At 43.5% G+C, this 23,237-nt stretch overlaps 1 protein-coding gene across 5 annotated transcripts in view; it reads right to left on the reverse strand.

Annotated features, from left to right (window-relative positions):
- The window catches only part of CFAP221 (cilia and flagella associated protein 221), a 118,247-nt gene that overhangs the window by 28,518 nt on the left and 66,492 nt on the right, over positions 1 to 23,237 (reverse strand). For all 5 annotated transcript variants that reach the window (XM_003909214.4, XM_017947937.2, XM_017947936.3 and 2 more), the window contains 6 exons: positions 22,290 to 22,377; positions 18,816 to 18,905; positions 14,994 to 15,092; positions 4,543 to 4,648; positions 2,460 to 2,593; positions 309 to 389 (listed from right to left, as the gene is read on the reverse strand). In XM_003909214.4, coding sequence (XP_003909263.2) covers positions 309 to 389; positions 2,460 to 2,593; positions 4,543 to 4,648; positions 14,994 to 15,092; positions 18,816 to 18,905; positions 22,290 to 22,377 — 598 coding nt within the window. The remainder of the gene's footprint in view (positions 1 to 308; positions 390 to 2,459; positions 2,594 to 4,542; positions 4,649 to 14,993; positions 15,093 to 18,815; positions 18,906 to 22,289; positions 22,378 to 23,237) is intronic.

Here is a 23,237-nt window from a genome sequence, read left to right on the forward strand (position 1 = left end):
AAGGCTGACTAATTTTTTCTCACTTATCTTATATTTTTTCTTGAAGTTTCTAATATATGTAGTTCAGATAGCTTCATATATGCATGATATAGGTATATCCACAGAGTAGAAATCCTAGTTTGCATAAACCACACTATGAGAAAAGAATCTGGTGTACCTCCCATATGTTATCCAATAGCAGCAGAGTGTGCCACACAGTGTAATCTGCCATAAAGCAAAACTATATAAAACACTGCAATTCAAATTCAAGAATATCTTGTTTACTTAATAAGAAACTCAATTAATTAATTCTATGTGACAGGTCTGACCTGCAGATTGAAGAAGGAATAACTCTGCTTGATTTGAACTTCTGAAGACTTAATTGGGACCAGTCCAAGGCCATCAGGAGCCTAAAATGTAAAGGAAAAAAAGAAAAAGAACAGAGAATCACCACTGAGCAAGAGTGGCTATGCTTCTGTTTCCATTACATTTTGAAACATTAATGACCAGTTCTACTCTCAGAGCAACTCCTCCTGCAACCACAGTTGCCACTTGATCTATAAGGCAGGAAGGCGGCCCTGATCACCCCCTCCTCCATGTCTCCTAGTGGATGTGAGTCTCTTTTATTTTCTGCGGTTGTGGAGGCTGCAATGTGTCACTCAGAAACTTCTTCAGGTTTGAAGGACTCAGCCCCCAGCTGCCAGGAGTGTAGGGATAAAAACGTCTCTTGGGGGCAGGGGAGCCCTCTTCAGGGGCTGCCTCATCTGAAGGGCACTGCCTCCATCAGGGTCAAGCGCTCCTCCCAGGCAGCTCACCTCCATGGCGGGTTGAAACCACGGGAAGCATGCTGCGTCCTCTCACCCTGTGCCAGCCTCAGAGTTCTCACAGGCCCACCTAAGGCCTTTGTTGAGGTGGACCCCGGTCCTGCTTCTCTCTCCACCCAATCCTGTCCCCTCTGCCTGCCTTCCACAGGTGCGAACCCCCGAAGCACTACCTAATACACTTCCTGCATACTAGTCTGTCTCAGACACCCCGAGGATCTGGATGGTGCCTGAATATGACGGGCACTCAAAAAACAGCATACATCTCCTAATCTAATACGCCATCACTAAACTAATATGATGAAACGTTAATATGCCACAGTGATACCATTTCCCAATTTCTAGATGCTAAATGTAAGAAAAAGGCATCTTAGAATTGATGAAATACAGTATTTATGAAATAAATTAATAGATTTTTTTTTTATAGACAGGAATGCTGAGCGCTCTATTTTTCAACCATGCTGAGCAGCAGGGAAGTCTTTGTAGCACTAAAAGATCAAATGAAACATGTCAGCTTCAAACTATTCAAAAATAATGAGGGGTCTCCACTGCACAGTGACGATCTCTTTCCACCCCATCAACCTCTTCACCCCATTAATTATCGAGTGTCAGACATTTATTGTTGCTTGAAAATCACAGGATTTTTATTTCTTAGGAACTAATTATTCTGCTCTTTTAAGTCATACAATTATCAAAAGCAGAAAACGTATGGAATTTCTAAATTCAGTCCCGTAATTCTTGAGTAGATTACCTGCAATGCTTAACAAATATTTTAGAATGTGAATGATGTTTATTCTTTGAAATTAACAAAATATTTTGCACATGCACTTGCAATATTGATTTAAGTATACTTTTTATTACTAACGATGTGAACGCGAGCAACATTTTATTACTGGCTATGTGAATGTGTGCTTCAGTTTCCTCATTTGAAAAATGGTAAACCTATCATGTAGATTTGTTGAAGATTAAATGAGGTGATATACTGGAAGGACTTAAGACACTGCCTGAAGTATAGTAAATACAACATAAGGGTTAACTCTTACTTTTTCAATAATGCACCATTGTGCCCATAAGGGAAGAAGGATGAGCCATTACACTGCCTGCTACCCCAAGAGAGAAAGATACATACACACACACACACACAAGTGCACACGCACACCCCAGAGAGAGAGAGAGAGAAGTGGATTGTGAGTCTGATGGGTTAGATTGTCAGTTTCTGGGACCACATTCCCTTCTTATGAGGTCAGGCCCAGACTTGAGGGCTGCCCTTCCCTGACTTCTACAATGTGCCCAGGCAGCAGAAGGGCCCAGCTGAGCAGAGCCTGCCTCCCTGGGCCAGGTGGGGCCCTCTGGGTTCCTCTCTCTTCCCTTCTGCACTCAGGCCCAGTTCCAGGACAGTTGGGTGGGGGTCAGTGCTCATGCTGCATTTCAGGCTGGGAAGGACCAGCCCAGGTTACCAGGGAGCTCTGTGCAGGTGTATCAGGAGCAAGGCAGATGGCAGGAGATGACCCCTGGTTTTCTGCTGGTAATACTCTCCTGGTCTTCCTTTGGAGCCTCTGGGAGGAGGTGAAGGGACTAAGACGGAAGGGCTTGCCTTGTATCTGCCCAACACGATCATGATCATGTCCAGTCCCTGCCACCAAGTCTGACAGCACCTACCAACTCATTAGAGTCCTGGGGCGAGCTGCAGTCTGGGAAAGCGAAGGGCAGCACCTCATTGGGCGACACAGAGAATCGGCTGGTATAATCATCCTGACTGCTCCGCTTCAGGAAGAATTTGAAGAAATTCGCCTCTATGGGTGAAAAAAAACAGCACTTTTAGGGGGTACTAAAGGTATTTTCATGGGAAACCACCACATATATTTGCATATTTTCCATATACCAATTAGTGGGTGTGTGCATGTTTATATATATATATATATTTCCACTTTCAGTGTCCCATTGGTTCCTTACCTCAACCTCCTTTCCGGTTAAAAAATTTTATCTTTATTTCCAGAAAATTATAATTCATAATTAAAATATCTCTGATGAATTAAGGAAAGAAAATGATTAAAGAAGTAAATGAAGACATTTTCTATACATCCCCACAGAATTCACAAGTAAATTTTATAATTTTTCAGAAAAGAGTTTCTTTATTAATAAACTTCAACACCAGAGATAAAAAATAATATAGGAGGAAGAAAGAGAATCATTAAAATGTTATGCAATGTTTTGAAAAACAAAATACACATTTGGGTCTCAGTAGAGTGTCAGATGGGAGTGTGGTTGTGCCTAGGGAGGACGGGGAAGCCTGAGCCAGGCTCAGAGGCTCAGGCCGGGAAGGGAGGAAGAGTCTGGAAAGATCCGGGCCTGCTTGTGGGCTGGCATACAAACTGTGGATTGGGAATATATGTATTGGGAGAATATGGTGATACGGTGTTAGGGCTCCCAAAAGCTACTGAGAGTGGGCCTCCAACAGTCCCAGCCAAGCTGGGCATCAGAGGATTGGAATTTCTTTCTTTTTTTGTTTTTTTTAGAGACAGGGTCTTGCTCTATCACCTGGGCTTGAGTGCAGTGGTACGATCACAGCTTACTATAACCTTGAGCTCCTGGGCTTAGCTTATCCTCCCACCTCAGCTTCCTGAGTAGCTGGGACTACAGGCATATGCCACCAGTCCTGGATAATTTTTAATTATGCAGGGGTCTCAGTATGTTGCCCAGGCTTGTCTTGAACTCCTGGGCTCAAGTGATCCTCCCACCTTGGACTCTCAAAGAGTTGGGATTATAGGTATGAGCTACAGTGGTCACGGTGGCCAGGATGGAAATTTCCTTAACTTAAGGAAATACAATACAAGATTAAAAGGCTTAATGTGCAAATGGTAGGTTGAGAAAATACCAAATTCAGCCAGTCAATCAGCAAGTATAAATGATGACTACCCTAGTCTCTGGTGACAAGAGGAAGCAGAGGGCACAAAACAGGAGGTCGAGCCACAGCCACACTTCACAGACATTACAACTTGGTTTGGGATTGGGTGACCTTGTTCATTACCAAGTGGCTAGGAATTTCAGCCAAACCTGGCATGGAGATCCACTTTATATCATGAGATAGGCTGAATAATGGCACTTAGAGGTGTCCACATCCTATTCCCAGGGGCCTGTGGATGTGTTATCTTCCATGGTAAAAGGCACTCTGCAGATGGGGCTATGTGATGGGGATTATTCTGCACTAGACAGGTAGGCCTTACGTAATCAGAGTCTCCATAGGAAGGAAACGGGGGAATCAGACTCACACAAGGAGATGCGAGGACAGAAGCAAGAGGTTAGGGTCATGTGGGGAAAGGGCCATGAGCCAAGGAATACAGGTGGACTCCAGGAGCTGGAAAAGGCAAGGACTTGCAAGCCCCCGGGCGGACTGCAGCCCTATCAACACCTTGGTTTTAGACTTCTGACCTCCAGAACTGTGAGATGATAAATTTGCCTTGTTTTAAGCCATTAAGTTTAAAAGGCTTAATGTGTAAGTGCTGGGTTGAGAAAATACCAGATTCAGCCAGTCAATCAGCAAGTATAAATGATGACTACCCTAGTCTCTGGTGACAAGAGGAAGCAGAGGGCACAAGCGATTTGTTACAGCAGGGATAGGAAACTAATATGTGTGACTGGTGAAAATTTTTTATTTGCATAGGGCTAACTTCATTCCAAGGAAAGTTCACGCTCAGAGGCATGATCAGTCTTGGCATCTCTGTGCTTTGCAGCCATACTTCACCTTGCGCCATCGATTGTTTTGCTTGGCCGATCTTTCTCAGTACACTCTCTTTGTCCATTTCACGAACAGCACTCAGCATATTGAATAATCGTCCCTGAATCATGACCTGAAATTGGAGTGGATCATGATTTCAAATTATTAATCAACACATGCTCATTTTGGCATTCAACCTAATTCACTTTCCCCAATCACACTAAGAGCTGAGGCTGCCACTGTAAGTCAGAGTTCACAGGGAGTGAGTGTGGCATGTTACTCTCCCTAGACTGTGGTCACAGAGACTTCAAAGTCTGGGCAATACTGAATTGCCTGAATACAAAAAAGACCAAGTTGTCATCTGGCCTTGTCTCACCCAATTTATGAGCCTTGATTTTCTCATATTTCCAGTGTGGAAAGAATGACTAGTTCTTTGTTGTTTCTTCTGGATATATCTGAATAGTAATGCTAGCACTGTGCTATTTTCAGAGTTGAAGGACAAATGGCACAGGTGATTCTGCAGCAATAGCACTGTGGGTTATGGGCAATGGTAACTGCATACCAATGAGCTTTGCCTTCAGAGCAGATGCTACTGCAGGTGAGCCCAGAGCTGTGGTTGAGGGGATTGTTCATTCTATAATTTACATCACTTTCCATTCTGTAAGCAGCTCTTTTTGTTTTGTTTTGTTTTGTTTTTTAAATATATACTGTAAGTTCTGGGATACATGTGCAGAACATGCAGGTTTGTTACATAAATATACACGGCCATGGTATTTTGCTACACCCATCAACCCGCCATCTATACTAGGTATTTCTCCTAATGATATCCTGCCCCTAGTCCCCCACCCTCCAACAGGTCCTGGTGTGTGATATTCCCCCTCCCTGTGTCCATGTGTTCTCATTGTTCAACTCCCACTTATGAGGGAGAACATGTGGTGTTCGGTTTTCTGTTCTTGTGATAGTTTGCTGAGAATGATGATTTCCAGCTTCATCCATGTCCCTGCAAAGGTCATGAACTCATCCTTTTTTATGACTGCATAGTATTCCATGGTGTATATGTGCCACATTTTCTTTATCCAGTCTGTCACTGATGGACATTTGGGTTGGTTCCAAGTCATTGCTATTGTGAACAGTGCTGCAATAAACTTACATGTGCATGTGTCTTTATAGTAGAATGATTTATAATCCTTTGGGTATATACCCAGTAATGGGATTGCTGAGTCAAATGGTATTTCTGGTTCTAGATCCCTGAGGAATCGCCACACTGTCTTCCACAATGGTTGAACTAATTTACACTCCCACCAGCAGTGTAAAAGGATTCCTATTTCTCCACATCCTCTCCAGCATCTGTTGTTTCCTGACTTTTTAATGACCACCATTCTAACTGGCGTGAGATGGTATCTCACTGTGGTTTTGATTTGCATTTCCCTAATGACCACTGATGATGAGCTGTTTTTCATGTTTGTTGGCCACATAAATGTCTTCTTTTGAGAAGTGTCCGTTCATATACTTCACCCATTTTTTGATGGAGTTGTTTGTTTTGTTCTTATAAATTTGTTTGAGTTCCTTGTAGATTCTGGATATTAACCTTTTGTGAGATGGATAGATTGCAAAAATCTTCTCCCATTCTGTAGGTTGCCTGTTCACTCCGATGATAGTTTCTTTTGCTGTCAGAAGCTCTTTAGTTTAATTAGATCCCATTTGTCAATTTTGTCTTTTGTTGCCATTGCTTTTGGTGTTTTAGTCATGAAGTCTTTGCCCATGCCTAGGTCCTGAATGGTACTGCCTGGGTTTTCCTCTAGGGTTTTTGTGGTTCTAGGTCTTATGTTTAAGTCTTTAATCCATCTTGAATTAATTTTTGTATAAGGTGTTAAGGAAGGGGTCCAGTTTCAGTTTTCTGCATATGGCTAGCCAGTTTTCCCAACACCATTTATTAAACAGAGAATCCTTTCCCCATTGCTTGTTTTTGTCAGGTTTGTCAAAGATCAGATGGTGGTAGATGTGTGGCATAATTTTCGAGGACTCTGTTCTGTTCCATTGGTTTATATATGTGTTTTGGTACCAGTACCACGCTATTTTGGTTACTGTAGCCTTGTAGTATAGTTTGAAGTCAGGTAGTGTGATGCCTCCAGCTTTGTTCTTTTTGCTTAGGATTGTCTTGGCTATACGGGCTCTTTTTTGGTTCCACATGAAATTTAAAGTAGTTTTTTTCTAATTCTGGGAAGAAAGTCAATGGTAGCTTGATGGAAATAACACTGAATCTATAAATTACTTTGGGCAGTATGGCCATTTTCACAATATTGACTTTTCCTATCCATGAGCATGGAATGTTTTTCCATTTGTTTGTGTCCTCTCTTATTTCCTTGAACAGCGGTTTGTAGTTCTCCTTGAAGAGGTCCTTCACATCCCTTGTAAGTCATATTCCTAGGTATTTTATTCTCTTTGTAGCAATTGTGAATGGGAGTTCACTCGTGATTTGGTTCTCTGTTTGTCTATTATTGGTGTATAGGAATGCTTGTGATTTTTGCACATTGATTTTGTATCCTGAGACTTTGCTGAAGTTGCTTACCAGCTTAAGAAGATTTGGGGCTGAGACAATGGGGTTTTCTAAATATAAAGTCATGTCATCTGCAAAGAGACAATTTGACTTCCTCTCTTCCTATTTGAATACCCTTTACTTCTTTCTCTTGCATGATTGCCCTGGCCAGAACTTCCAATGCTATGTAGAATAGGAGTGGTGAGAGAGGGCATCCTTCTCTTGTGCCGGTTTTCAAAGAGAATGCTTCCAGGTTTTGCCCGTTCCGTATGATATTGGCTGTGGGTTTGTGTTGGGAGCAAGTCCCCCAAAATCTGGCCATAAACTGGCCCCAAAACTGGCCATAAACAAAATCTCTGCAGCACTGTGACATGTTCATAATGGCCATGATGCCCAAGCTTGAAGGTTGTGGGTTTACGGGAATGAGGGCAAGGAACACCTGGCCTGCCCAGAGTGGAAAACCGCTTAAAGGCATTCTTAAGCCACAAACAACAGCATGAGCGATTTATGCCTTAAGGGTATGTTCCTGCTGCAGTTAACTAGCCCAATCTGTTCCTTTAATTTGGCCCATCCCTTCATTTCCCATAAGGGATACTTTTAGTTAATTTAATATCTATAGAGACAATGCTAATGACTGGTTTGCTGTTAATAAATATGTGGGTAAATCTCTGTTCGGGGCTCTCAGCTCTGAAGGCTGTGAGACCACTGATTTCCCACTTCACACCTCTATATTTCTGTGTGTGTGTCTTTAATTCCTCTAGTGCCGCTGGGTTAGAGTCTCCCTGACTGAGCTGGTCTTGGCAGGTTTGTCATAAATAGCTCTTATTATTTTGAGATATGTTCCATCAATACCTAGTTTATTGAGAGTTTTTAGCATGAAGGGGTGTTGAATTTTATCAAAGGCCTTTTCTGCATCTATTAAGATAATCATGTGGTTTTTGTCATTGGTTCTGTTTATGTGATGGATTATGTTTATTGACTTGAGTATGTTGAACCAGCCTTGCATCCCAGGGATGAAGCTGACTTGATCGTGATGGATAACCTTTTTGATGTGCTCCTTGATTCGGCTTGCCAGTATTTTATTGAGAATTTTTGAATCAATATTCATTAGGGATATTGGCCTGAAATTTTCTTTTTTTGTTGTGTCTCTGTCAGGTTTTGGGTATCAGGATGATGCTGTCCTTATAAAATGAGTTAGGGAGGATTCCTTCTTTTTCTATGATTTGGAATAGCTTCAGAAGGAATGGTACCAGCTCCTCTGTGTAACTCTGGTAAAGTGTGACTGTGAATCTGTCTGGTCCTGGGCTTTTTTTGGTTGGTAGGCTATTACTGTCTTGATTTCAGAACTTGTTATTGGTCTATTCAGGGATTCGGCTTCCTCCAGATTTAGTCTTGGGAGGGTGTATGTGTCCAGGAATTTATCCATTTCTTCTAGATTTTCTAGTTTATTTGAATAGGGTTGTTTATAGTATTTTCCGATGGTAGTTTGTATTTCTGTGGGATCAGTGGTAATATCCCCTTTATCATTTTTATTGTGTCTATTTGATTCTTCTCTCTTTTCTTCTTTATTACTTTGGCTAGCAGTCTATCTATTTTGTTAACCTTTTCAAAACACCAGTTTCTGGATTCATTGATTTTTTGAAGGGTTTTTTGTGTCTCTATCTCCTTCAGTTCTGCTCTGATCTTAGTTGTTTGTTTGTCTTCTGCTAGCTTCTCTAGTTCTTCTAATTGTGATGTTAGGGTGTCGATTTCAGTTTTTTCCTGCTTTCTCCTGTGGGCATTTAGTGCTATAAATTTCCCTCTAAACACCACTTCAGTTGTGTCCCAGAGATTTTGGTATGTTGTGTCTTTGTTCTCTTTGGTTTCAAATAACTTATTTATTTCTGCCTTAATTTCGTTATTTACCTAGTAGTCATTCAGGAGTAGGTTGTTCAGTTTCCATGTAGTTGTGCAGTTTTCAGTGAGTTTCTTAATCCTGAGTTCTAATTTGATTGCACTGTGGTCTGAGAGACTATCATGATTTCCACTCTTTTGCATTTGCTGAGGAGTGTTTTATTCCCAATTATGTGGCCAATTTTAGAATAAGTGCGATGTAGTGCTGAGAAGAACATGTATTCTGTTGATTTGGGGTGGAGAGTTCTGTAGATGTTTATTAGGTCCACATGGTCCAGAGCTGAGGTCAAGTCCTGAATATCCTTGCTAATTTTCTGTCCCGTTGATCTTTCTAATACTGAAAGTGGGGCGTTAAAGTCTCCCACTATTATTGTGTGGGAGTCTGAGTCACTTTGTAGGTCTCTGAGAATATGAATCTGGGTGCTCCTGTATTGAGTGCATATATATTTAAGACAGTTAACTCTTCTTGTTGTGTTGATCGCTTTACCATGCCCTTCTTTGTCTTTTTTGATCTTTGTTGTTTTATGACAGAGTTTCACTCTTCTTGCCCAGGCTGGAGTGCGATGGCATGATCTCGGCTCACCACAATCTCTGCCTCCCGGGTTCAAGCGATTTTCTTGCCTCAGCCTCCTGAGTAGCTGGGATTACAGGCATGCACAAGCACACCCAGCTAATTTTTGAGTTTTTAAGAGATGGGGTTTCTTCATGCTGGTCAGGCTGGTCTCGAACTCCCGACCTCAGGTAATCCACCTGCCTTGACCTCCCAATGTGCTGGGATTACAGGCATGAGCCACCGTGCCACCATGCCCAGCCAACCCCTCTTTTTTTTTTTTTTTTTTTACTTTCTATTTGCTTCGTAAATATTCCTCCATCCCTTTATTTTGAGCCTATGTGTGTCATTGCATGTGAGATGGGTCTCCTGAATACAGCACACTGATGGATCTTGACTCTCTATCCAATTTGCCAGTCTGTATCTTTTGATTGGGGCACTTAGCCCATTTAGATTTAAGGTTAATATTGTTATGTATGAATTGGATCTTGTCATTATGATGCTAGCTGGTTGTTTTGCCCATTAATTGATGCAGTTTCTTCATAGTGTTGATGGTCTTTACAATTTGGTATGTTTTTGCAGTGGCTGTTACCAGTTTTTCCTTTCCAAATTTAGTGCTTCCTTCAGGAGCTCTTGTAAGGCTGGCCTGGTGGTGACAAAATCTCTCAGCATTTGCTTGTCTGTAAAGGATTTTATTTCTCCTTCACTTATGAAGCTTAGTTTGGCTGGATATGAAATTGTGGGTTAAAAATGCTTTTCTTTTAGAATGTTGAATATTGGCCCCCACTCTCTTCTGTCTTGTAGGGTTTCTGCCGAGAGATCCACTGTTAGACTGATAGGCTTCCCTTTGTGGGTAACCTGACCTTTCTCTCTGGCTGCCCTTAACATTTTTTCCTTCATTTCAACCTTGGTGAATCTGATGATTATGTGTCTTGGGGTTGCTTTTCTCGAGGAGTATCTTTGTGGTGTTCTCTGTATTTCCTGAATTTGAATATTGGCCTGTCTTGCTAGGTTGGGGAAATTCTCCTGGATAATATCCTGAAAAGTGTTTTCCAACTTGGTTCCATTCTCCCTGTCACTTTCAGGTACACCAATCAAACATAGGTTTACTCTTTTCATGTAGTCCCACATTTCTTGGGGGCTTTGTTCATTCCTTTTCATTCTTTCTCTGTAATCTTGTCTTCACGTGTTATTTTATTAAGTTGATCTTCAATCTCTGATATCTTTTCTTCTGTTTGATTGATTCAGCTCTTGATGCTTGTGTATGCTTCACGAAGTTCTCATGCCATGTTTTTCAGCTCTATTAGGTTATTTATGTTCTTTTCTAAACTGGTTATTCTAATTAGCAATTCCTCTAACCTTTTTTCAAGGTTATTAAGCTGTCTTTCATTGGGTTGGTACATGCTCCTTTAGCTTGGAGGAGTTTGTTATTACCCACCTTCTAGGCCTAATTCTGTCAATTTGTCAAACTCATTCTCCACCCTGTTTTGTTCCCTTGCTGTCGAGGAGTTGTGATCCTTTGGAGAAGAGGCATTCTGGTTTTTGGAATTTTCAGCCTTGTTGCGCTGGTTTTTCCTCATTTTCGTGGATTTATCTATCTTTGGTCTTGGATGCTGGTGACCTTCGGGTGGGGTTATTGTTTGGACATCCTTTTTGTTGATGTTGATGCTATTCCTTTCTGTTCGTTAGTTTTCCTTCTAACAGTCAGGCCCCTCTGCTGCAGGTCTGCTGGAATTTGCTGCAGGTCCACTCCAGACCCTGTTTGCCTGGGTATCACCAGAAGAGGCTGCAGAACAGCAAAGATTGCTGCCTGTTCCTTCCTCTGGAAGCTTCATCCCAGAGGGGCACCCGCCAGATGCCAGCTGGAGCTCTCCCGTATGAGGTGTCTGTCAACCCCTGCTGGGAGGTGTCTCCCAGTCAGGAGGCACAGGGGTCAGGGACCCACTTGAGGAGGCAGTCTGTCCCTTAGTAGAGCTTGAGCACTGTGCTGGGAGATTTGCTGCTCTCTTCAGAGTCAGCAGGCAGGAATGTTTAAGTCCACTGAAGCTGTGCCAAAGCCACCCCTTTCCCCAGGTGCTCTGTCCCAGGGAAATGGGAGTTTTATCTATAAGCCCCTGACTGGGGCTGCTGCCTTTCTTTCAAAGATGCCCTGTCCAGAGAGGAGGAATCTAGAGAGGCAGTCTGGCTACTGTGGTTTTGCCGAGCTACAGTGGGCTCCGCCCACTTTGAACTTCCTGGCGCCTTTGTTTACACTGTGAGGGGAAAACCGCCTATTCAAGCCTCAGTAATGGCAGAGGCCCCTCCCCCCACCAAACTCGAGAATCCCAGGTCGACTCCAGACTGCTGTGCTGGCAGCGAGAATTTCAAGCCAGTGGATTAGCTTGCTGGGCTCCATGGGGGTGGGATTCACTGAGCTAGACCACTTGGCTCCCTGGCTTCAGCCCCGTTTCCGGGGGAGTGAATGGTTCTGTCTCACTGGCGTTCTAGGCGCCACTGGGGTATGAAAAAAAACTCCTGCAGCTGGATCAGTGTCTGCCCAAATGGAGCCCAGTTTTGTGCTTGAAACCCAGGGCTCTGGTGGTGTAGGCACCCGAGAGAATCTCCTGGTCTGTGGGTTGCGAAGACCATGGGAAAAGTGCAGTATCTGGACTGGAGTGCACCGTTCCTCATGGCACAGTCCCTCATGGCTTCCCTTGGCTAGAGGAAGGAGTTCCCCAACGCCTTGCATTTCCTGGGTGAGGTGATGCCCCACCCTGCTTCGGCTTGCCCTCCATGGGCTGCACCTACTGTCTAAACAGTCCCAGTGAGATGGGCCGGGTACCTCAGTTGGAAATGCAGAAATCACCTGTCTTCTGCATTGGTCTCACTGGGAACTGCAGATAGGAGCTGTTCCTATTTGGCCATATTGCCAGCCCAAATGGTTCTTTTATTTAACAAATATTATAAAGTGGATACTCAGTGCCCTGTCCTGTGCAAGGCACTGGAGATACAGTGAGGAGCCAATAAATGTACTACCCACAAGGAGCTGATATTCCAAGTGTGTGTAGGAGGCAAAGTGGGATGACAATAAATACTAAGAGAAAAAAACAAGATAAATACCCTGGAGAAAATAAGAAGGTAATGTCTGAAGCCATGACTGGAGGGGCTGGAGGGGGGATGCCTGCCCACTTATGCAAGGATAATGAGGGAAGGCCTCTGCAGAGGTGAGATTTGATGCAAGGCTTGAATGGTGAGAGGACAACAATGGAAAGATGTTGGCAAGAGAGTTCTGAGCAGAGGAGACAGCCAGTGTAGAGGTCCTGATGCCAGAACAAAGGAGACATGTTTAAAGGACAGAGAAATCCAATGTGACCTGGTAGCCTTGATAAAAATTGTGTATTTTATTTCAACTGTTATAGAACATCTTTGGAGGGTTTCAGCAGGGGAGAGACACTGTCATCTTTTAGCTTTGCAAACACAACTCTGGCTGCCATGTGGCACTGGATGTAGGGGAACCTGTGGCCATGGTCCAGGCGAGAGATGCTGGGAGCCTGGTCTGTGGCTATAGTTGAGGAAATGAGGCAAGGCATCAGGCTGCGGACACATTGGCACACAGAACTGACAGGGCTTGTGGTGGTATTTGAGGAACAGGCTGAGCCATCACTCAGAACAAAGCCCATCATTGCTGATACCCTTTTTCAGGCTGGAGAGCTTGATGCAGAAGGACCAAGGTGGTACCATTAGCAACACACCAGCCTGACCAGTCTCTTGCTGTTGCTTTCCTATTGTTAATGGCTGTGCTTTCTTCCCTGGGAGCACAGCTTTGTGCTGCCTCTTCTTACCACTGTGTTCCCTGCCCTGAGCATGTTGTGGTGGCCTCTGCTTGCACATATGCAGAGACCACCCAGGGAAAGCCTCACCAGGGACACAGGCTCTTGGGCCTTGGAGGCTGGTGAATAGGTGAGGGTCATGGGGCCTTGGAGGCTTGTGAGTAGGTCCCCAAGGCAGTGAGCTCTGCCTCCCTCTACCTAGACTGTCACCAGTCCAAGCTGAGAAGACTGCCTGAAAGACAAGCTGTAACAAACATTTGAAGTCCCTTATACATATTCATTCATTTGATCCTCACAACAACCCTTTGAGACAGGTCTCATTATTCTCCTCAGTGTTCAGGTGAGGAAACTAAGGCACAGTGGTTATGTAACTTGTCCAGGATCAGAAGGTGCAAGGAAGCAGCACCAGGAGTTAGTGCAGGCAGTCTGCTCCATAGCCTGGGCTTTATCCACTGCTCTGTCTGGCTTCAAGTGTGGCCCTGCCCACCAGGAAGCCACACACAAGTGACAGAGATGAGAGATTTACAGCAGCACAAGAAGCACACAGCACTGAGGAGACCCCTAAATATTAAAGTGGACAAGGACAGCCTCTTGTAGGAAAAGTGGACTCAGCCTGGCCCAAAGGACAGGTGCAGTCCCGTGGAGCAGAGCTGGGGAGGCACTACAGTCAGAACTGAGAGCAGATTCACAGGGTGGTAGCAGGGAATGAGTACCATGTGTGGCAGACCAGACTGGGACAATGAGAGGACAGCGGCTGCTAGAGGGGTGTGGCTGCGGGCAGACCAGGGTCACATGATACTCTTTACTAGCATGTGAGGCTCAGAAGTCTTCGTTTTATCCTGATAACAGGAAGCCACTGGAGGACCAGCATGAGGGTTAGGAAGCCACAGAAGGGAGATGAAACCTCTGAAAGGCACATATTAAGCCTGGATGCTAGAGGCACGATCCCTCAGACATTCTCTATTGTCCTCCCTAGAAGTAACTAATCAATATCCCATTGTTACTCATAATAGCCAAAAGGTGAAAACAACTGAAACTTTCATCAACTGATGAATGAATAAAGAAAATGTGGTCTATTCATACAATGGAATATTATTCAGCCATAGAAAGAATGAAGTATTGATACATGCTAAAACATGTACAAGCCTAGGAAATAAGTTATATGAAAGAAGCAGTTACTAAAAGCCATGTATTGAATGTTTAAAGTTATGGATACGGTAATTATCTTGATTTGATCCTTATACAATGTATGCATGCATTGAAACATTACACTGTGTCCCATATATATGTACAACTATTAGTGTCAATTATAAATTTGTAAGGTGATTTTTTTAAAAGGCTGCATATTGTATGATTCCATTTATACGAAATGTCCAGAAAAGGCAAATCCGTAGAGACAGAAAGTAGATTACTGGTTGCCAGGGGCTGTGGGGAGCAGGGAGTGAAGAGTGACTGAAAATGGGCACAAAGTTTCCTTTTGAGGTGATAAAAATGTTCTAAAATTAGATAGGGGTGATGGCTGCCCAGCTCTATAAATATACTAAAAATGACTAACTTATACATTTTACAAGGGTGAATTTTACGGTATGTAAATTGTATCTCAATAAAGATGTTATCAAACCACGATTGCTTGATTTCCTTATGCTGATGAAGAAACAAATCAACATTTCCAGCTGATGCTGAGACTTACCTTGCGTGCTACTTGTTGAAACCGTTTTTGTGCCCTGGACCTGCTGAGCCAAGTGTTATTAATGAGTGGATCAAAAGTAGGATGAAATTCCTTGATTTTCTGTGAATATAAAATACAGGTACATCTTACATTTAACTTTTAACTCCTGTCATAAACATTTAATAGAAACATTTTAGAGTTTGATCCCAAATCAAGTTGTTATTTGTTGTATTGCTTAGTGAGCATTTATTTATTAAGCACTTTCAGTGTACACACCATTATAAGGAATACTTCTTGAGTTGGGGGCCAAAAGTGGAAGACAAGATTAGCGTTTTAAGAAACTTACAGTCTAGTTAGGAACGCTCAAGCAAACACACGTGACTTTGAGGAAGAATAAAGTCACCAGTCCCATGTGGTGGTGCTGACAGTGCATCCAGAATTGAAAGGTGTGGGCTGTGAGATCCCCTGGCTGGGAAGAAGGACTACTTTACCCAGCCCTGCATGTCCAGCGCTGACACATGTATTGTCCCACATGTGCCTGCATGTCCTGGCACCAGTGTGTCTAAGTTAGTAAATGAATAAGGAGGAAAGAGTGCCTGAGGGTATAGTGAGGCTGGCCAGAGCCTGAGGCACTGTAGATTCTTGAACAAGGAAATGATATAAAAAGAGACGTCAGAAGGGAATCAGTCTTACTTTGGCATATGCCATGAGCTGCAGAGGAGAGGGAAGATGATCAGTTATACAGACATACAAGTGAATTGGATTAGTCATGGGGGACACCCAAAGGTTGGACCTCTGGTAGGGCCCATGGAAGAGCTACTGGCAAGACTTTGTGGCCAGAATAAATCTAGTGACGAGGAGGATAGGGAGAAATGAGGTAAAAATAATTCAGATATGGCAAAACCAGCAAAGAAAAGTGAGAATGATGGAGGTGGGAGATTAGAATTTTATCCTTGTTAAAATTAGAAGTTAGACTTTTAACCAGTGATATGGTTTGGCTGTGTCCCCACCCAAATCTCATCTTGAATCATAGTTCTCATAATCCCCATGTGTTGTGGGAGGGACCAGGTAGAGATAATTGAATCATGGGGGCAGTTTTCCCCATCCTGTTCTCATGATAGTGAGTTAGTTCTCAAGAGATCTGATGGTTTCTGTAAGAGGCTTCTCCCTTTGCTTGGTTCTCATTCGTCTCACTCCTGCAGCCATGTGAAGGATGTGTTTGTGTCCCCTTCTGCTATGATTGTAAGTTTCCTGAGGCCTCCCCTGCCATGTGGAACTGTGAGTCAATTAAATCTCTTTCCTTTACAATTTACCCGACCTCAGGTATTTCTTCAGAGCAGAGTGAAAACGAATTAACACAGTAAATTGGTACCAGGAGTGGTGTGCTACTACAAAGATACTCGAGAATGTGGAAGCAACTTTGGAACCGGGTAACAGGCAGAGATTGGAACAGTTTGCAGGGCTCAGAAGAAGAAGGAAAATGTGAGAGAATTTGGAACTTCCTAGAGACTTGTTGAATGGCTTTGACCAAAATGCTGATAGTAATATGGACAATGAAGTCCAGGCCGAGGTGGTGTCAGGTGGAGATGAGGAACTCATTGGGAACTGGAATGAAGATGACTCTTGCTTTGTCTTAGCAAAGAGACTGGGGGCATTTTGCCCTAGAGATCCGTGGAACTTTGAACTTGAGAGAGATGATTTAGGGTATCTGGCAGAAGTAATTTCTCAAGAGCAAAGTGTTCAAGAGGTGACTTGGGGGCTGTCAAAAGCATTCAGTTTTACGTATTCGCAAAGATATGGTTTGGAATTGAACTTATGCTTAAAAGGGAAGCAGAGCATAAAAGTTTGGAAAATTTGCAGCCTGATGATGTAATAGAAAAGAAAAACCCATTTTCTGAGAAGAAGTTCAAGCCGGCTGCAGAAATTTGCATAAGTAACGAGGTGCCAAACGTTAATCACTAAGACAGCGGGGAAAATGTCTCCAGGACATGTCAGAGGTTTTCGTGGCAGCCCCTCTCATCACAGGTCTGGAGACTAGGAGGGAAAAATGGTTTAGTGGGCTGGGCCTGGGGCCTTGCTGCTTTGTGCAGTCTTGGGACTCAGTGCCCTGTGTCCCAGTCATAGCTAAAAGGGGCCAAGGTACAGCTCAGGCCATGGCTGCAGAGGGTGAAAGCCTCAAGCCTTGGCAGCTTCCACATGGCATTGAGCCTGTGGGTGCACAGAAGTCCAGAAATAAGGTTTGGGAAACTGCCTGGATTTCAGAGGATGTATGGAAACACCTGTATGTGCAGGCAGAAGTTTGTTGCAGGAGTGGAGCCCTCATGGAGAACCTCTGCTAGAGCAGTACAAAGGGAAATGTAGGGTTGGAGCCCCCACACGGAGTCCCCACCGGGGCACTGCCTAGTGGAGCTGTGAGAAGAGGGCTGCCATCCTCCAGACCCCAGAATGCTAGATCCACCGACAGTTTGCACTGTGCACCTGGAAAAGCCACAGACACTCAATGCCAGCCTGTGAGAAGAGCAGCTGGGAGGTAGGCTGTACCCTGCAAAGCCACAGGAGCAAAACAGTCCAATGCTATGGGAGCCCACCTCTTGCATCAGCATGATGTGGATGTGAGACATGGAGTCAAAGGAGATCATTTTGGATCTTTAAGGTTTAATAACTGCCCTATTGAATTTCTGAATTGCATGGGGCCTGTAGCCCCTTTGTTTTGGCCAACTTCTCCCATTTGGAATGGGTATATTTACTCAATGCCTGTACTCCCATTGTATCTAGGAAGTAACTAACTTGCTTTTGATTTTACAGGCTCATAGGTGGAAGGGACTTGCCTTGTCTCAGATGGGACTTTGGACTGACACTTTTGAGTTAATGCTGGAATAAGTGAAGACTTTGGGGGACTGTTGGAAGGGCATGATTCTGTTTTAAATTGTGAGGACATGAGATTTGGGAGGGGCCAGGGGTAGAATGATATGGTTTGGCTGTGTCCCCACCTAAATCTGATCTTGAATTGTAGTTCCCATAATCCCCACGTCATAGGAGGGATCAGGTGGAGATAACTGAATCATGGGGGCAGTTTCCCCCATCCTGTTCTCATGTTAGTGACTTAGTTTTCACAGGATCTGATGGTTTTATAAGGGGCTTCCCCGTTGGCTTGGTTTTCATTCTTCTCATTGCTGCCACCATGAAAAGAAGGAAGTGTTTGCTTCGTCTTCTGCCATGATTGTAAGTTTCCTAGACCTCTCAAGCCATTCAGAACTGTGAGTCAATTAAACCTTTTTCCTTTATAAATTATCAAGCCTTGGGTATTTCTTCATAGCAGTGTGAAAATGAACTAATATTACAAGACAGAGATAATCAGGTGGATGGGGCCACAGTGCTCATTTTACATTTGAGAACAGTAAGGCACCACAGCCAAGAGGCTTGCCAAGGTCCCAAATCTGTCATAGAGTTATAATTAGAACTCTGGCTTCTGACTTCTGATTCTGTATCCTTTCTACCAAGGGAAGGGGGATAATGAACAGAGGCCCAGGGATCCACCTTGACGACCTGCGGACAGGGGTTTAGAGAATGAAGGAAAACAAAAAAGGAGACCCAAAACAAGAAAGTAGAGGGATGAAAAGGAGTGGCCAAAGTATATAATGCTGTTCATTTCAAGAGAAACATGAATTACAAGTTTTGATGCTTTACTTGCAAAAATATGGGAACATTCTGAAAATTTATGCAAATTAAAAAGTATTAAATATCTCTTGGTAAAGGATTTCTATAAAATCGTTTAGCATTTTAAAAAATAAGCATTTAAAGAGCTGCCAATAATCAGATTCTAGATAAAGGAAAGTTACCCACCTCTTCTTGGTTGCGAATGACCCGTTTTTGGCTAACTTCTGTTTTAAGTCGCTGAAATTCCTCATCCAAAATAGGATCTCCTCTATCTAGCTGGGTTTTTAATCATCAAAATAATTTAAGTTGAATATAAATGCACAAAACTTTGTCTTTAAAACTTGTAGAAACCCATTAAGCAATTGACCAAATCCACCCATGACATTCCCATTAGAAATGGTGAAACACAAGTAGGCAAAAAAGATCAGTATGACTACGCTGTTTAAACATAGGGAGCTCTGATCGAAGCACAGACTCGATACCTTCTTTTTTTTTTTTTTTGACAGAGTCTCACTTGGTCACCCAGGCTAGGCTGGAGTGCAGTGGCGCAAACTTGGTTCCTGAGGCTCTGCCTCCCGGGTTCATGCCATTCTCCTGCCTCAGCCTCCCGAGTAGATACCTTCTTTTTATAACTAACAGAGAGTGTCTTTGGAAATCATTTCCAAGACGCTTAACATTCATAGAAAGAATTTTAGGAAACTGTAACTATGGGAGTATACAAATTTCATTAAAAAGACATTTAACGTCCCAGTAAAGTTTTAAGCTCAAGTTGATTATCCCGGCGTCAGGTTTTAAGGCAGGCATGTGGGGATTCCTCCCTTCTCCTGGGTGGTGGAAGCTGACAGGTCTTCCCGGGCTGGAAAGTGACCTGCGGTTCCCCGGAGGTGAGTGATCCCAGGCTGCTCTCCTTCCCTTACCTGCCTGCTTCCCTGATGGCGTCTGGGCCCTTTTTCTTATTCTCAGGAGCCAACAGTGACTCCTAGGGTAGGCTGGCTGGGCTGGGGTCAGTGTCTATATGTGTCTGCCCAGGTGGGAAAGGGGACTGCGTACTCCGCAGATGGTGTTAGTTTTTGCCTATCTGTGTGTTCTATTAATTGTTTGTCGGGTAACTTCAAAAGCCAGCTTGGCTCTTAAGTACACTGTTTATAAAAATTTTAAAGGATTTATTTGGAAAAAATCTATTCTGATCATCACATTAACACCCTATTCAGAAATAAGAGAGGCATGCTATTGTCACCAGGGTGGCAAGCTGCCTAGCTCTGATTGGCACATATTAGGAAGTTGAGTTTGAGACTGAGCATATTAAGCTCAAAGTACAAATTTCATGGGGAGACCCAGATCCCCACCAGCATTAAGAGTAAAATAAAATAGGCAATTTAAAGAAGGGACTGGCAAACAGATCATTAGCTAGAATAATGACAAGGGAGATTTATTATATCTTTACTAAGACACTGCTGATTTGATGATGATGAGTAAAAGCTCATCATCCTTGAGGGCTGTGCCATCCCACTCTGAGGCCAGCTCCTTCCTTCCCCCACCATTGCTCCTCTTGGTTTCCACCATGTACCTGGGGTGGAACTCCTCCAGGAGTTCCATGCCACTGGGTCACCTGCCAGGACTCAGCTCTCAGATGAAATCCCCTGGACACACAGAATGGGGTCCCTGAGACACTTGATCTCCCATAGTCCAAGGTGTCTGGGCTGCCTGCTCATCCTCCTTGCCCCACGAGCCATGCTTAAGATGGGACTGCTCCTTGGCTGATACTGCCCGCAGCCACAGCCTCAATGCCCACAGTGACTGATCTGGGCATGTCTGTGCCCACTTCACCTTTAAAAAGGTTAGAAAACAGGCCGGGCGCGGTGGCTCAAGCCTGTAATCCCAGCACTTTGGGAGGCCGAGGCGGGCGGATCACAAGGTCAGGAGATCGAGACCATCCTGGCTAACACGGTGAAACCCTGTCTCTACTAAAAAAAAAAACACAAAAAACTAGCCGGGCGAGGTGGCGGGCGCCTGTAGTCCCAGCTACTCGGGAGGCTGAGGCAGGAGAATGGCGTAAACCCAGGAGGCGGAGCTTGCAGTGAGCCGAGATCGCGCCATTGCACTCCAGCCTGGGGGACAGAGCAAGACCCCGTCTCAAAAAAAAAAGAAAAAAAAAAAAAAAAAGGTTAGAAAACAGCATTCCACTGTGGGGTTGACTGAAAATACTTGATGTTTTGTTTTTAAGAGAGCATGCAAAGAATCTGAACACGTGGAACTAAATTTAAATGCACATCTTATATGTGATTTTTCTAAATGCAAAGATTTACCAATGTAATGATTTTATATTCTTTTGTTTGTCTTATGAAAAATGAAGAAAAATAAGACAAATTTATTTAAATATCTAGTTGGACTCCAACTCTAGAAAGAAAAGTGCATTCTCTATGTGAAACATATTCATATCTGACAAGAAATGTTTTTCCCCAATCCCTTCCAGCCACTGCTGCCAAGTCAGTCTACCTGAATCTCGCATTCCCCGGCTCAAAAATCTGTGTTATGGGTTGAATTGTGTCCCTTCGAAATTCCTATGTTGAAGCCTTAACCCCCAGAACTCAGCATGTGATGGTATTTAGAAATGGAGTCTTTAAAGAAGTGACCGAGTTAAAATGGGGCTGTTAGAGTGGGTCTTAATCCAGTACGACTGCTGTCCTTATATGAGAGATTAGCACACAGACACAGAGGACCACACGAAGGTATGAGGAGAAGGTGGCCACCGATAAGCCAAGGAGAGAGATCCGGAACGGATCCTTCACTCATGGCTCTCAGAAGGAATCAAACGTGCTGAGAACTTGATTTTGGACTTCCAGCCTCCAGAACTATGAGAAAATAAATTTTTGTTGTTTTAAGCCACCCAGTCGGTGGTACTTTGTTATGTCCAACCTGAGCCAGTTCATATAATATGTGATCGTTCTGCAAGTCCTACCAATTAAATTCAGACACAGAGCCCCAGCCGACTCCTGTCTCCTCTGGCCCATGTGTATCTTGTGTTTTAGCCACTGTGGACTTGTCCTCAGTGTTCTCTGCAGCTGCTGTGTAGGTAACAACCATCTTCAAAGCATGGTGAGGCCATGGGTGCTGCACAGTCCCTAGTTCCCATCCCTGAACCTACAGGTGCTACCTTGGAACCTCAGGTGTGGTGCCCTCAGACCAGTTTCCCTTTTCTGCTCGGCCCCTTTGAGGGTCTCTGACTTGGGACTATCATTTGCATCTGTCTCTGATGTGGGTCCTGGTTACCAACTTTGGGTCTCTTTTGTCTTCACGCTTTGCAGATCATGGGACAGGGGACCCCGACTCAAAACTCCCACTCGAATTTGAGTCATTTCCTCCATGTGAATGCCTTTGTCCTCTTTACTACTTTTAAAAAAATTATACGAGGTCTTCCAGGAAGCATCCCAATCAGATGAGTGTTCTCTCCTCTCTGGCTTCTGCATCCCCACAATACTTACTATAGGTCCCTGGTGACACTTATAGCCAGTCCTGATTTGTGGTTGACAATTTACTTGTCATCAGCCTTTCCCACTCCCAACTTAACTGTGGATTTTCCTCCACCTGGCACCTTGCAGATAGTAGGAATTTAAAAACATCTAGTGAAACAAATGATAGCAAATTAGCAGTAACTCTGACCTTATATTTGGCGCATGCTCTTTGCCACTCCTCAGTAAGCTCTTTTTTAAGTTTAAAAGACATAGGATCTTTACCAAGGTGCACCTGCCTGGGGAGAAAAAAAAAAAAAAAAAAAAACAACAACGGTGTCCACAACCCGTCAGAATGCCAGAGTCAACTTTAGGATGGAATATTTCACTATATTCCAAAACTGAAAAGGAACGCTGAGCTGCTGGAGGAGACACATGGGATACAGAAGCTATGGAGGCTTCAGCAGCATAACTAAGACGAATAATGTGTTCTACAAAATGAAGTTTATCTTAAATATTTATGAGTAACAACACTTGGATGCTCAACCTTCTAAATCATTACGGAAATATAAATCAAAGCCACAACAATACACCCCTTTACACCCACTGGGATGGCTATGATGATGATGATAATAATGGAAAATAACAGGTATTGCTGAGCAAGTGGAGAAACCATAACCTTCATATGTTGCTGGTGGGAATGTAAAATGGTTCAGCCACCATGGAAAACAGTTTGGTGGCACCACAAAAAGTTAAACATAGAGTTACCATATGACCCGGCGATTCCACTCCTAGGGTATGTACCTAAGAGAACTGAAAAGATATGGTCACATAAAAAACTGCATATAAATGTTCATAGCAGCATTATTCATAATACTCAAAAAGTGGAAACTACTGAAATGTCCAGTAACTGATGAATGAATAAGCAAAATGTTGCATATCCAGTCAATGAGATATGATTCAGCCTTAAAAAGGAATGCAGTACTAACACATGCTATGATGTGGATGAATCTTAAAAACATGTTAAGTGGAAGAAGCCAGTCACGACAGAACATGTATTATGTGATTCCCTTTATATGAAATGTCCAGAGTGGGCAAATCCATAGAGACTGAAAGTAGATTGTGGTTGCCAGCGGCTTCAGGGAGTGGGGAGTGGGGA

The sequence above is a fragment of the Papio anubis genome, chromosome 10, assembly GCF_008728515.1.
Source record: "Papio anubis isolate 15944 chromosome 10, Panubis1.0, whole genome shotgun sequence".
Lineage (NCBI taxonomy): Eukaryota > Metazoa > Chordata > Mammalia > Primates > Cercopithecidae > Papio > Papio anubis.